Source organism: Scyliorhinus canicula, chromosome 10 (genome assembly GCF_902713615.1).
Source record: "Scyliorhinus canicula chromosome 10, sScyCan1.1, whole genome shotgun sequence".
Taxonomy (NCBI): Eukaryota; Metazoa; Chordata; class Chondrichthyes; order Carcharhiniformes; family Scyliorhinidae; genus Scyliorhinus; species Scyliorhinus canicula.
The window spans coordinates 24,297,371-24,312,459 of record NC_052155.1 but is presented as its reverse complement, the minus strand read 5'-3'; the positions used below and the strand labels follow the sequence as shown (position 1 = coordinate 24,312,459).

The 15,089-nt window shown below is 48.2% G+C and overlaps 1 protein-coding gene across 9 annotated transcripts in view; it reads left to right on the top strand.

Moving 5' to 3' along the window:
- LOC119972279 (receptor-type tyrosine-protein phosphatase mu-like) overlaps positions 1–15,089 on the top strand; it is a 985,231-nt gene that overhangs the window by 327,657 nt on the left and 642,485 nt on the right. For all 9 annotated transcript variants that reach the window (XM_038808716.1, XM_038808713.1, XM_038808721.1 and 6 more), the window contains exon 3: positions 8,726–8,997. In XM_038808716.1, coding sequence (XP_038664644.1) covers positions 8,726–8,997 — 272 coding nt within the window. The remainder of the gene's footprint in view (positions 1–8,725; positions 8,998–15,089) is intronic.

Here is a 15,089-nt window from a genome sequence, read left to right as displayed (position 1 = left end):
GGAACAAAGGACGGGATTCTGCGGGAATTGGCAGGGCGGGCAATTCCGGCGCGAAGGAGTGGCGTGAACCACTCTGGCGTCGGGACGCCCGAAGGTGCAGAATCCTCCACACCTTCAGGGGCTAGGCCGTCGCTGGAGTGGTTTGCGCCGTGCCAGCCGGCGGGGAAGGGGCTTGGCACCATGCCAACCGGCGCCGAAGGGCCTCCGCCGGCTGGCGCAAGTTGCCGCATGCGCGGGAGCGCCAGTGGCGTCATCCCAGCGCATGCACGGGGGGGGGGGGTTCATCTCCGCGTCGGCCATCGTGGAGGACCACAGCAGCCGACACGGAGTAATAGAGTGTCCCCACAGCACAGGCCCACCCACAGATCGGTGGGCCCCGATCGCGGGCCAGGCCACCGTGGGTGCACCTCCCGGGGCCAGATCCCACCGCGCGCCCCCGAGGACCCCGGAGGCCACCCGCGCAGCCAAGTCCCGCCGGTAAGTACCTACTCTAATTTACGCCAGCGGGACCGGCAGAAAACGGGCGGCCACTCAGCCCATCGCGGGCTGGAGAATTGCCGGGGGGGCGCTGCCAGCGGCCGCCGACTGGCGCGGTGCAATTCGCACCCCTGCCAAATCCCCGGCGCCAGAGAATTTGGCAACCGCCGGTGACGGGATTCACGCTGCTCCCTGGCGATTCCATGACCCGGCGGGGGGGGTCGGAGAATCCTGCCCAAAATAGATGTTACATTTGAGGGGAATGTTTAAAGTTAATATACTGAAAGTAGGCCACTCAGTGGTGATGAATGTAGGTCAGACCTTAATTTTAAAGATGTTTCCATAGACATTCGACCATATCTTGTGTAAAGGAAGGTTGCTCTCACTGTAATTGAGCCCCGGGTAAGTTACTGCATTTAAATCCTAATAGTATTGCTCGAAACCATTGTCACAAAACAAAAATTGCAAACACTTCTAATCAAACCGTAAGTTTTATTAAATCTTTCATTTAATGCATTGTGTTCGTCTGATGTTTCTGTTGATACCAGACTTAATGGCACAGATTGAACTACTGAAAATCAAGATAAAAATCATTAGCATTGATTGCAGCTTGGTAAGAAGGTTTTAGCCTTTTCCCTCGGCATAATCCTGCTTTAATATTTGAACAATATGCCTGGTCAATAGCATTAACCTATATTTCCAGGTTTACACACGATCTCCTGACTTGATTTGTAATAAATGTAATTATTCAACAGGATAACATTGGACAATAGGGTTGTCAACTCTGGTTTGGTACCTTTCTGGAGGTTTGGATACATGGGCCGGGATACTTCGACCTGCCGCCCTGACGTCGGCTCGCCGATTCTCGGGCACCCGCGGGATCGCCGCCGCGCCGGTCGGGAGCCATTGAAAGTACCCCCCACCCCCCCCAGCGATTCTCCGGGCCTTGACGGGCCGAGTGCCCGCTGAGTTCGGCCCAGTCCTGCAGGCATGGGTCACGTATGATCCCACACGGCTGGACTTGGAAGTTGTGTCTGCGGAGCCCGCCCTGGTGGGGGGGGAGCGGGGGGATCTGACCCCGGCCGGGGGGGGGGGGGGGGGGGGGATCTGACCCGGGGAGGGGGCCTCCATGGTGGCCTGGCCCGCGATCGGGTCCTGCCGGTCGGCAGGCGGGCTGGTACCGTGGGGGCCTATGTTCCTCCACGCTGCGACCCTGTAGGGCTCCGCCATATTGTCTGGGGACGGCGCGGAGATGGGAACCGACGCGCATGCGCAGAATCACGCCGGCCCTGGCGCGCATGAGCGAACTTGTGCCGGCTGCAGCTGCGGGGACCACTCCGGCGCCGACCTAGCCCCTTAGGAAGGGGAGCATACCGGACAATTGAGGGTCATTGACTCCGGAGTGGTTCACGCCAGCATCAGAACTTGGCCGCGGGAATGGAGAATCCCAACATCCAACGCCCTGTCAAACTGGCATTCCTTCAAACCCCTAACTAATACATTTATAAATAATGAACAAATACAGGTTTCAAAATAAATCAATTTTCTAACCCCCCCCCTCACCTTTGATGTTTCTCCAGGTTTACCGACAGCTTAGCAATTCCCGGAGTTTCCAGGGTAACCCAGGATGGTTGGCAGCCCTGTTGCACATTGAACTAGGGTACAATCCACCTTGAATGGTGTTCAAGAGGCCAGTTACTGGGGCATGCCTCCTGGCTGCCCAATGGTTCTCAACCTGGGGAGGCTGATCCATGAGGGATGCCTTCCAGGAGTGTTTGGGGGATGGGGACCATCAACCTCGGACCAAATGCATCAGAGGCCACGTTGAATGAGGGGAAGCTCCCCTGCTCCTCGCAACTTCCTAAAAAGTTGGAGGAAGTGAGTTTCGATATTTACAGGTGAGGGTCTTTGCCCAGAACGACTGGAAAGGGTCCCCCAAGCTGTTGAAGCATGCCCTACTGGAGCGGTTGCTGCTCCTGGATGGGGAAGGGGAGGGCAGGATTGGAGACATATATGGATGGTTGGGAGAACAGGGGGGTGAGTAGGTGGTGAAGATTAATGAGAACTGGGAGGGGAGATAAATTGGGAAATGTGGTGCGAGGATGAGGCTGATACAGTTTAAAGCGATACACGGGGTGCATATGACTCGGGCGAGGATGAGTGGGTTCTCCAGGGGATGGAAGACGAGTGTGAGAAGTGTGGGCGGGGGTCAGCAAACCACTCGCATATGTTCTGGTGCTGCGAGAAGTTGGAGAGATATGGGGCGGGAGTGTTCGCAACATTAATAAAGATTGTGGGGGAAGAAGTCGGGCCGGACTGTATGGTGGCGATCTTTGGGAAATTGGAGAAGCCGGAGCTGATGGAGGGAAGGAAGGCCGATGTCGTGGCCTTCGCCTCTCTGGTTGCCCAATGAAGGAGCTTATTGGATTGGCGGTCGGCAATGCCGCTGGGGGTGGCGGCCTGTCTCAGAGACTTATATAACTTTCTCTGCTTGGAAAAAAATCAAGGATGAACTGAGGGAGGGTGTGGCGTGAAAATGTGCCAGAGCACTGACATTGATTATTTCATCTCAGTGCGGACTTTTGTGGGCTGCTCCCCTTCACTACATAGGGAAGATTTCTCAATGTCAAACGGTTGTGTTCAACTTAAAACTAAACATACATTTAGAAGTCAATAGCACGGAAGCAGAAGCACATAGCAAGTCAAGAATAGTGCATGACTAGCAGCATCTGGAGGTAACGGAAATCTAATTACGTGGTGGGTGTACTCACGAGGAGCCCGAAAGCTGTGTCGGGGGTGGGGGGGAGGTAGTGACCCTGTCTTGGTTGCCTCGGCAGCCAGCCCTCCGGCCAACCGGAGGGATCTACGGGTCAGCAGCACCACCGGGAGTCACTCATACGGCTCACTCGGTGGCCTAGTTTGCCTATCACTGGCATAGGGTATATGTGCCAGTCACAGCCAGAAACCTGCCCCTCAAGTAGATTCTGGATGTTATCAGAAAATTATGTTGACATTGTAACTTTTTTTTCCCTCATTTATGAAGCTGGTTGGAAATGAAAATGTCAATGCAGTGACAAATGATCACTTTGCATTCCCCAGACAAAGGGAGAAGACCATAAAAAACAGCTACCTGTTACAATTCCTTTGCCTCAAACTTATTCTTCAGACATCCTTAATATACGAGATGTTCTTCGACATGATGTCCTGCGATGACAGTGGAGCTTAGGGACCATCTTTTGCAAAAACATGAGGAGGGACCTAAACGTTCTCCTACCATTAGGCTAGATAAGTAGTCATCAACTGCCACGTCGCTGGCCCTCCAGTTTAAAACAAAAATGTTCTATTTTTCCAGTTTGGAACCCTGAGACACTCATTATATGCAGAGCTGATTTTATAAATCTTCAGCTGAAGGATAGAAAACAATGAGTACTCATAAGAGAAGTTACGTGTGGATGGTGGGGATGGGGTGCAAGATTGAAATTGGGCTTGTTCACTAACTATGACCCCATGAGTAAGATTAAATACATTTAATCGATGTCAAATATGTCATAACGAGTTGTAGAAAATGCTTAATTATTTATTTATTAACAGAACTCTCATCAACTGCAAATGGTAAAAATAAAATAGATACTGACAGTCTGGGTGCAGAGGGAGCGCACGGCTCTCATAGTCAATGCTGTGGGCAATCAGCACGCACCTCACTTGACTTGCCCCAGTACGCAGTTTGCCCACCACTGTCCTATGCCCTCTCCCTTCCCTGGACGGTTTAGTGTCAGGTCGCAGGGTGAATAAAAGCCAATTCTTTTTTCATTAAGCTGGCAAACCCTCTGCCAGGCTAGTTCAGGAAATGAACGGACATGTAGAGCCAAGTTATTTTAATCTAGGAGCTTTTGTATTAGATGGGAAATGCATGGGGAAGGAAGTGCAGCTTGGAATAAACACTTTCATCAGCTACATGCAGCTTAGTTTCCTGAGCTGAATTTCCAGAGATGGAATGGTTTGATTTAGAAAGCTCACACCATTATTAAAATGATAATTAGAATGCACTCCTGTTATGGAGCAATCTGGCAAGACCCAGAGATTTCCACCATGTTATTCATCGAGTTTTACAGCACAGAAGGAGATCATTTGGATCATTGTGACTCTTCCCACTCCCAAAGAGAGTCTATTCTCCACATCCTTGTAAAATTATTTTTCGCGTATTCCTCGTCTTGCCCTTTGAAAGCTAATGGATTTCTTAGCTCCACAGTTTATGATAGCATCTTCTGTGTTGTTATAACCCGTAAAGTGAAGGAAGGAAATCTCTCATTGCCTCGCTCTTTGTTCTTCTTGTGATCAATAATTTACGTACCTGAGTGCCAATTCACTGACCAACGGTACTAGTTTTACTCTTCTTAAAACGTTCAATTTGACCACACTTAGCAATTCTCCCTGTATTAATCTCTCCCGATGAAAGCAAAATATAGTGCCTCTCTGACAAACCAGCATCTCTTCCCGATCATCTCCGGGGTCTTGACGTTCTTGTTAAAGTAGAACACTAAGTAATATTCTAACTACGGCAGAATGATGCAGCTATGGTATTATAATGCCCATTATTGGTAGAAGATGTAGCTGGCTAGGCCGTTATATATTGCCATTCCTAGTTACTCAGACACGGTGCTGGTATGCCTTCTCTTTGACCCACTGCAGGCAGGCCATGTGCTGATGGGTCCTTGCACTATGATGTTGGACGGGATTCTCCAGTCCTCGGCCGCTTGTTGCTTTGGCGATGCGCCATTCACTGTTGGCAGGGTTCTCTATTACTGCTGCTTATCAATATGATTTCCCATTGAAGCCATCCAACGTCACCGGGAGATTTCTGGCCGGGATGCATTGCCAGCAGGAAATGAGAATCCCCAAAGGCTGGAGAAGTCCAGCCGTTAAGTATCCCTGAGCTGGTGGGAATAGGGAACATATTTCATTGATTTCAGCCTTTCAACTGAGGTGAGGCCATCTGTACTTGCTCATTGCATGTTGGCACTTTGACAGAACTGCTGAAATACATGCAGTTGAACCCGACATATATATATTGTATATAGGTATATGTATTTTATTCTTCGGGTATGAATTCCACAGACAAGGGCAGCATTTGTTGCCCATCCTTAATTTTGTTTGAATTGAATGGCTTTCAAAGAGGGCAGTTTAATGCCAACGTCTGAAGCCATGTACAGGACAGAAGAAAGGATGGCAGATTTCCTTCTCTGAGGGACATTAGTGAACCAGATGGGTTTTGTTTTTGCAAAAGTCGATGATAGTTGTCATAGTTACCATGATTAAGGCGAGGCTCGATTTTATATCCCATATTTTATTAATTGAACTTAAATTCCATCAGCTGCCATAGTGCGATTTGAACCCGGATTCCCCCGGCACCAGCCTGCTCTTGGGGAATTACCAGTCAAGCGACCAGTCTACAATCTAATTAGAATCTGCACCTCTGGTGAATGAGTGCTAATGTCCAGGGAGCTTTAAGATTTAAAGATTGAGGCTTGAGGTTTGATCAGATGGTGTGATTATAAGAGCGAATAATTACTCTGTGTTCCCGTTCCTGAATTTTATTCGCAGTTGAATCACTTATTCCAAGATATCCTGCTGTGATATGGGCAGTGATGAGGACAGGATCGGTCTGTGCTGTTGCGCCCCCATTTTTAGTGTGTACCCCTCCCCCACACGGAAGTGTTAAACGCAGTTGAACCTGTTTTGCGCACTGCACAGTGACAGACCCATCTGCAGCTGGTATGATCCCAGTGGCATTGGGGTGAGGCCTTTGAGTGGTCATTAGTTGGCCACCTAGCGGCCTCAATTGGCAACGGGGCAGGTAGGCTGACTATGGGCCTTGCTGTCTGGAACTTAATTCTGGCAGAGGCAGAATGGCAACGTGGTTTGGGATCGCCAGCATCATGTCGAAGTAAATTCCTTTTCCGCCTTCAAGCTCTCTACCAGCGAGAGCATAAGAATCCATCCACAGTCACTGTTAGTCTGTTACAGGAAAAATGTCCCTGGAGAACAAAATGAATAGTAAAATGCACCTGAGACAGCAGGTAGTTCCTCAGCTTAATGTTTCCCCTGAAAGATGGTACTTCCAACTGTACAGCACTGAAGTGTCAGTCTAGGTTATTTGCTCAAGTCTCTAGAGTAAGGCTTTTATCCTCAACTTTATACTGAGGCAGGGGCAAAAAACCCATCTGCGATTCTCACTTCCAGACTGCTGTCCAGTGACCCACTAAAACAAGGTGGACATGAATTAACTTTAGACGAGAATAGGATAGAGTTTGGCATTAATGCCCTCAAATACCATGTGAACACCTTGGAGGGGGATTTCAACTTTGGCACGGGTGCAAAATGGACAGCACGACATTGGAAGCATTTTATGGCCCACTTAACCTGAGACTGAGGAGGGGTCCATAATAGGTGGCTAATCTGTTACCATCCATCGTGCACTCTGGGCAAAATTGAACTTTGTCCTCCTTTATGTCTATGCTCAGATGGACCATTGATGACCTGGACTGCCAGTAACCATCAATTATGGGCAGCCCCTCAGCGCCAGGGACCCGGGTTCAATTCCAACCTTGGGTGACTGTATTGAGATTACATGTACCCCGTGTCTGAATGGGCTTTCTCCGGTTTCCTCCCACAGTCTAGAAATGTGCAGGTTAGGTGGATTGGCCATGCTAAATTGTCCCTTAGTGTCCAAAACTGTGCAGGTTAGGTGGGGTTATGGGGTTAGGGTCAGGAAGTGAGCCTCGATGGTGTGCTCTTTTGGATCGTCGGTGCAGACTCGATGGCCTGAATGGCCTCCTTCTGCATCAGAAGGAATATAACCCAGTGAGAGTCAGTGGTTTCAGAAGAAATGGGAGAATAGGATGAAAGCAAGAGTAAGTTATATTTATACATTTCTCCAGGTCGATTGTTACCGTTTGAGAAACCAATCCGTGTCTCGATGCCAGGAATTAAGACTCTGAAGGCAATCTTAGATGATAATCAGAGGATTTAATCTTCCTAATTAACACACAAGATGGTGAGAAGGCTACAGGAGACCTTGCTGCATTCGTTCGCTCAGTGATCAGCCTTCCATCTCTTCGCTAGCTATATTACAGAGATCTTGCGTTTCATCTTCCACGACGCAAATCATTACATTAGCTCCTCTGTGATCTTGATTCTAGGTTTAGCAGCTAACCTACAGCAACACAGCAATCCAGAATGGGTTTCAGACACAAACTGCTATTATAAATACGGAGATGGTAAACGTGGTCAACAAACAGATAGACCTATTTATTAGAAGATGAGAAACATGGAAGGCTATTTCACACAATGCCATTGACACAGCCAAAGAGATTTGAGTTGATTTATTGATAATAATAATAATCTTTATTGTCACAAGTAGGCTTACATTAACACTGCAGTGAAGTTACTGTGAAATGCCCCTAGTTGCCACACACCGGTGCCTGTTCAGGCACACAGAGGGAGAATTCAGAATGTCCAAATTACGTAACAGCACGTCTTTTGGGACTTGTGGGAGGAAAGCGGAGCGTCCGGAGGAAACCCACGCAGACACAGGGAGAACGTGCAGACTCCACACACCCAGGAATCGAACCTGGGACCCTGGAGCTGTAAAGCAACAGTGCTGCCGTGCTGCCCAAGATTTGACCGATAGCATTAATACCAACACATTCTGCAAAATATTTTTTAATTACAAAATGCAAATATCAAAATGCGAATATCAAATTAACTCTTTAATTTAAAAAAAAGCTTCTGTTTGTATTGCTAACATCCTCCCCTTGGGAAAGAAACAATTTATGTCCATTTGTGGCATCAGTTAGTAATAGTGGCTTGTGAATTCGTGAATTCTGGAAATGATTTATTCATAAGTTGAACTTGTCCTTAACTTATTCAGCTGAATATATGTATGTGTGCTGAGTTTTGAGTAAAGCACAGTCTGGGCGACTACCTGGGCTGCCAGTACATATTGAATTCTTGCTCAGTGAGTGGTAATACATTCAGGAGGGAAATGAAAAAAAAAGTATGTTTTTAGTGGGCTGAGTGCATACAAATAACTTTACCAGACTTGAACACATAAGTTGCTTTTCTAAGTGGGGCGATTGTTTATCTTTGGTTTCTGACAAATGTTCAATCACTCGATTTGTTCTTAATGCAGATTTGATTTCTATGCTATGGTCGCTAATAAGCTTCAATTTCCACCTCTTCTGTGCAGGGTCCTTCATGATGGTTAACACCTCTGGACGACAGGCCGGACAGAAAGCACATCTTCTGCTGTCGAAACTGAAAGAGAATGACACACACTGCATTGATTTCCATTACTTTTTGTCTGGCAAGGATGGGCCCAACTCTGGGCTGCTGAACGTTTACGTGAAGGTCAATGATGGACCTCTGGGGAACCCAATCTGGAATGTCTCCGGAATAACAACAAGAAGCTGGAACAGAGCAGAGTTGGCCATAAGCACTTTCTGGCCTAATTTCTATCAGGTACTATACATTCAATAATCATCTCTTACTTACTAGAATTTCTCAATCGTTTGCCAATTGTAGATTGATCCTTTATTATCTATCATGGAACAGTTCGATAAATTGTGTTTGATGTGCTGAGTCTATCTGGGAGCAGATGTCCATAGGAGAAAATTCAGCCCATCGAGTCTGCACTGACCCTCCAAAAGACACGGCAACAAGGCCGACTCCCCGTCCTATCCCCGCAACTCCGTAACCCCATTAGTTAACCTTTGGACACTAAGAGGCAATTGTAGGATGGGCAATCCACCTAACCTGTACATCCTTGGACTGTGGGAGGAAACCGGAGCACCTGGAGGAAACCCACACAGACATGGGGAGACTGTGCAGTCTCCACATAGACAGTCACCCAAGGTCAGAATTGAACCCAGGTCCATGGCACCGTGTCAAAGTGGTAAGAGATAAATTTTTAGCTTTGTGAGAGAGGGAGAGCAGTGTTCCCACTGCTGTTTACTCCACAGTGAACTCTGATCACAGCTACAAACCTACTTTCCTGCAGTCACATGACCCTGATGACCCTCAGCTTCCACCTGAAGAATGGTCACCTGTGTGAGGTACTGACGAACAGATGACGTCTGTGGAATTGAGTTTGATTGCCTTCACAAAGGAAGAACCTGGGGAAGAAAATAGTGTCCCTGACTGTGTTGCACAGTGTGAAGACCTCTCAAAATTTAGATAGCAAGAAATCATCTTCCTGAACATTAGCCTCTCACTGTTTGACATCAAATGCCCCCCTCCAATATGGCTTGGTCCATTTTGTAATATCTGCCATTCTCTGTGTATTGGGGGCTTTAAATGAATTATACCGTTAATACATTTGCAGATGGAACTGCTCTTTTCACCAATCCTTATTGAGCATTGAATAACAGCTTGAAAAATGTGCAATCTGGCAGTCGGCAGTCAAAGACTTCTGGATGATTTTTAAATTGTTTAAGAACTGGGTTATGGCCTATTAACACACTAACATATGCAGTGGTAAATGTTTTTTTCCCTGTCCATTCCAAGAAGCAGTTTGAGTGTTTGTGTGCCTGCTGTGTGAGTTTATTTACAGTCCCATTTACAGTGGAAAGGGAAACACTCAGCAAAGAGTTTCTTTCAGGAACAACATTTAGTGAAATTCCACAGTGTGCAGCAAAGTAACTCTGGGTCCATCTGCTGATGAGCAAGTAGTTGCCGCTGGCTTGTTTTTGTTGCTTTCAAGTTCCTGCAATTTGGCAAATTGCGGAATGATAGAAGCATCTCTCCAAGCACCTGCAACTTGTCCTGTACTCCTGATTGAATGTCGGTCTGGAGGTAGTCACTTAACAGGAGTATACTGCTCCAATATTCGGGAGCAGATTTGAAAATGAGCTCGTCAGGGAATGATTTGGAATTTACACTCTTATTATTCATTGATTGGATTTACTTGTGTTCTGGGATCTCAATGCATCTCACCCCTGCTGATTCCCCGGCCCTTGACCAGGTGTTGCTGTCTTAGCTCTTTCCCAGTTTTTGTGACAATCCGACCACTGCAAGCAGTGCTCTTGTGCACCTCCATGTGGCTGAATGCAGAATACCACGAGGAAATATCGAATTACATTGAGCGTACAGCATGGAAATAGGCCATTTGGCTTGACTGGTCTGTGCTGGCGTTAATGTTCCACGCAAGCCTCTTCCCACATCTTTTCATCCTACCCTATCAGCACAGCCTTCTGTTCCATTTTCCCTCACGCGGTTATCTAGCTTTCGTCTGAAATACATCTGTGGAAACGAGGAGAAATGTGATAATTAAATATTATAATTCATTATAAATTGCAAGGTACCCTCATTACATGTGTCAGTTGGAGGAGTATTACAGATTCCTGTCTGCACACAGTGGCTGCAAGTGTATTCATTCCCCCTGGTTACTACTCTCAGTTGGTGAAGACTGAGCAACATTTGAGGGAATACTTCCTCAAGGGTGTCAACCCATCCACTTGCTCATGGGATGTCATTCAATACAAGGAGACCAAGGAGCGGGCGAAGGAGAGACAAAGTGGATACCTTTCTAAACCATTAATCTGACAGAGAAGTTGTTCTGCAGCAGTGGACACAGCACAATAACTTAGCGACTATTTACTGAAGACTGTTTCTGAGTGTTAATTCAGTGTTCAATCAAACACTCCCGATTCAGCTATGGTTACTGACCTCTGAATCTTGTCTGAATCATAGAATTTACAGTGCAGAAGGAGGCCATTCAGCCCATCGAGTCTGCACCGGCTCTTGGAAAGAGCACCCTACTTAAGCCCACACCTCCACCCTATCCCCGTAACCCAGTAACCCCACCTCACCTTTTTGAATACTTAGGGCAATTTATCATGGCCAATTCACCTAACCTGTACGTCTTTGGACTGTGGGAGGAAACCGGAGCACCCGGAGGAAACCCACGCAGACACGGGGAGAACGTGCAGACTCTGCACAGACAGTGACCCAGCAGGGAATTGAACCTGGGACCCTGGAGCTGTGAAGCAACTGTGCTAACCACTATGCTACTGTGCTGCCCCAAATCTTCATGGGGAATGGGCATCACCTGCATGCGCAGCATTTGTCGCCCATCCCGAATTTCCCTTAGACCTGAGTGGCTTGCCAAGGCAGTTAAGTAGGTCTGAAGTCCCATGTGGCCCAGACCAGACAAGGATGGTAGGTTCATATTATTAAATTAGGTGGGGTTTTTTTTTCCAACAATCGACAATGGTCATCATTGGACTTTTAATTGCAGATTTTTATTGGATTCATTTTCCACCATCTACAGTGGTGGTACTCAAATCCTGGTTCCCAGAGCATCGACTTGGGTCTCCAGATCAAATGTTTGCTATGCTAGACTCTGAGGACTTGCCTCCAAGAAAGGTCTAAACCCCGGAAGCTAAAAAATACATAGAATATAAAACAAGAGTAAAGTACCTCAAAAGCGCAGTAATATATAAGATGCTCATCAACGGATTGTAAGCCAGGTACAATTGAGGGTGCCCATTTAGCCTATCCATAAGGCCATAAGACATAGGAGCAGAAGTAGGCCATTTGGCCCATCGGGTCTGCTGCGCCATTCAATGTGATCATGACCGAACTGAAATGATAATCCCGAGGGGCGCAATTCTCCGCACTCACGACGGTGCGGAGAATAGCGGGCGGCGTAAATATTTACGGCCACGCTGGTCTGACGCCCTCCCGCTATTCTCCCCCCCCCACGCCCGCCTCCCGACACGAATCGCTGCCCGCCGTTTTTTTACGGCGAGCAGCGATTCTCAGCTGGCCGATGGGCCGAATTCCAAGGCCTTTACGACCGTTTTTATGAACATTAAACACACCGGGCGTGATTCTCCGCACCCGGGAGAAATCGTGAGGCTGGCGTCAAAAACGGGCGGGTTTGACGCCAGCTTCCGCCCCCCCGACCGGGAACCGATTCTGGTCCCCGGTCGTGGCTAGCATCCCGCGGCCGTGAACTCCGGCATAATTCGTTAAGCCCGCTAGCCAGAGTTAGCGACGGACGACTCCAACCCGCGACTGCGCGGATGACGTCATCACGCATTTACGTGAAACCCGAGCATGCGCGGGCCGGTATGCCCCTCAGTCGCCCCGCGAATGGATACAGCGGGGCGGCGGAAGGATAAAGAGTGCGCGGGGTAAGTACCCGCTGCCCGCAATCGGTGCCCACCGATCGCGGGCCCATGGCACCCTTGGCACGGCCGTGGTACTGCCGAGCCAATCGGTGCCATGGTTCTCCAGATCGGGACTTTACGGCCGTTTTTACGAACGGTCAGACCAGGTGTGTTTGACGTTCATAAAAACGGTCGTAAAGGCCTTGGAATTCGGCCCATCGGCCAGCTGAGAATCGCTGCTCGCTGTAAAAAAACGGCGGGCAGCGATTCGTGTCGGGAGGCGGGCGTGGGGGGGGGGGAGAATAGCGGGAGGGCGTCGGACCAGCGTGGCCGTAAATATTTACGCCGCCCGCTATTCTCCGCACCGTCGTGAGTGCGGAGAATTGCGCCCACCTGGTCTGACCGTTCGTAAAAACGGCCGTAAAGTCCCGATCTGGGGAACCATGGCACCGATTGGCTCGGCAGTACCACGGCCGTGCCAAGGGTGCCATGGGCCCGCGATCGGTGGGCACCGATCGCGGGCAGTGGGTACTTACCCCGCGCACTCTTTATCCTTCCGCCGCCCCGCTGTATCCATTTGCGGGGCGGCTGAGGGGCATACCGGCCCGCGCATGCGCGGGTTTCACGCAAATGCGTGATGACGTCATCCGCGCATACGCGGGTTGGAGTCGTCCAATCCCGCATGCGCAGCTGACGTCATCTGACGCGTCAGCCGTCACTAACTCTGGCTAGCGGGCTTAACGAAATTCGTTAAGCCCGCGATGCCGGAGATCACGGCCGCGGGATGCTAGCCCCGACCGGGGACCAGAATCGGTTCCCGGTCGGGGGGGGGGGGGGGGGGGGGCGGAGGCTGGCGTCAAACCCGCCCGTTTTTGACGCCAGCCTCACGATTTCTCCCGGGTGCGGAGAATCACGCCCCTCAGCTCTACTATCCTGGGCAATCCACCTAGAAAGACACAATCCCATCATGTCATCCAACTGCTTCTTAAATGTTTCCACACTCTGATCGGAGTGTTGGTCACATTTCTGCCCGCAGAAAAGGTTTTTGACTCCAGTCTAAAAATTACATTTGAATAATTTGATCTCGTGTCCCCGTGTCCGACTCTTGCAGTTTATCTCAGAATAATTTTGCAGCGTTATCTTATAGCTCAGTAACCGCCAGTGACATGTGTTTGTGTTCAAGCTAGGGTCTTATCACCAGCCCATACAGTTTAAACAGCACCACTTTTGGCTGGTACCCTATTATTCTGGCCATGGAGTTTAGCATCTTGTTGTCTGTGTTGATTTTTGCTGCATGGTAATTGGATATGTTGAATGTCAAGTCCATCAAAATTCTCCATTAACTTTAGCCTTCGCTATGCTGACACCTTTCATCAAGTACTTGGATCACTCATTTTTTCGATCCAGTATTTTTTCCTACTAGAAGGTTTCTCGCAATATATTTAATTGACATTGTTTTCACCACCTGCAAATTCTGCCGAAACCATTTGATTGTTCCCGACCGGCTTTCTCCGAATCTTTTCCTCTTTGTTCTTGAGCTTTGGTAGACCCTGGCAAGGCAGTATTTTTGTTTCTACCTTAAAGAGCTGCACAAATACAAGTTGACGTTACTTGGTCTGAGAGGGTTTAGAGGAAACACACACCGTTCACGAATAAAGCTACATCTAGATGGGGGCAGCAGCTATCTTTCTCTAAAGGACATCACTGAAGAAGTTGAGTTATTTCCTGCTTTGTTTTTTAATTCTCCAATTTACCAGAATAATTGAATTCAATTTTCCAGCTTGCCCTCGGAGAGATTTGATCTGACGACCTCGAGTTGTTCATGTAAATTAGAAACAGTAAGGGGTCCCAAAGCAAAGGCAGAGTCAATTGCAAACTGTCGTGGAACTGGGCTCAGTATCGAATGACAGTCCAGATTCCATGGTTTCCGTTGTGACGCTGGGCAGAATGCATTTGCAACATTGCTCCTTGCACTGACTTGGGTCTCCTCACTGGTAGAAATCAGACTGTTTTCCGCCAACTGTTTTTCAAGTCTTTAGCCCGGAGAGGTGCAATATATTCTTACTTCTGTTGGGGGTATTAATGGCAATAAAAACATGGCCTATGGGTTTAGTGAGTAATGGCAGATCAAAGGTGAAAGTCAGGCTACAAAAAGCTATTAACCTGCCAGAACCTTGTATATTTCAACATGAGCTTGGGGTCAATCGTTTGGCTGTTAAGCCTTGCTTTTTAGTTCCAGGCTGTTGGAGCTATTTATTAATACTGATTTTTCTTTTCCTGTTGAGCTAACACCCTGCAGCTCGCCAACGTTTATGGCTTTAGCAAAGCTACAAATACAATGATTAGCAAGGTTCCCAGTGTGAGTGACGGTTCATAATTAGAACGTTGTGCTGCTTGACGTTAACTGGCTTCGACAACAAACAAGCTCACCTGCAGTTA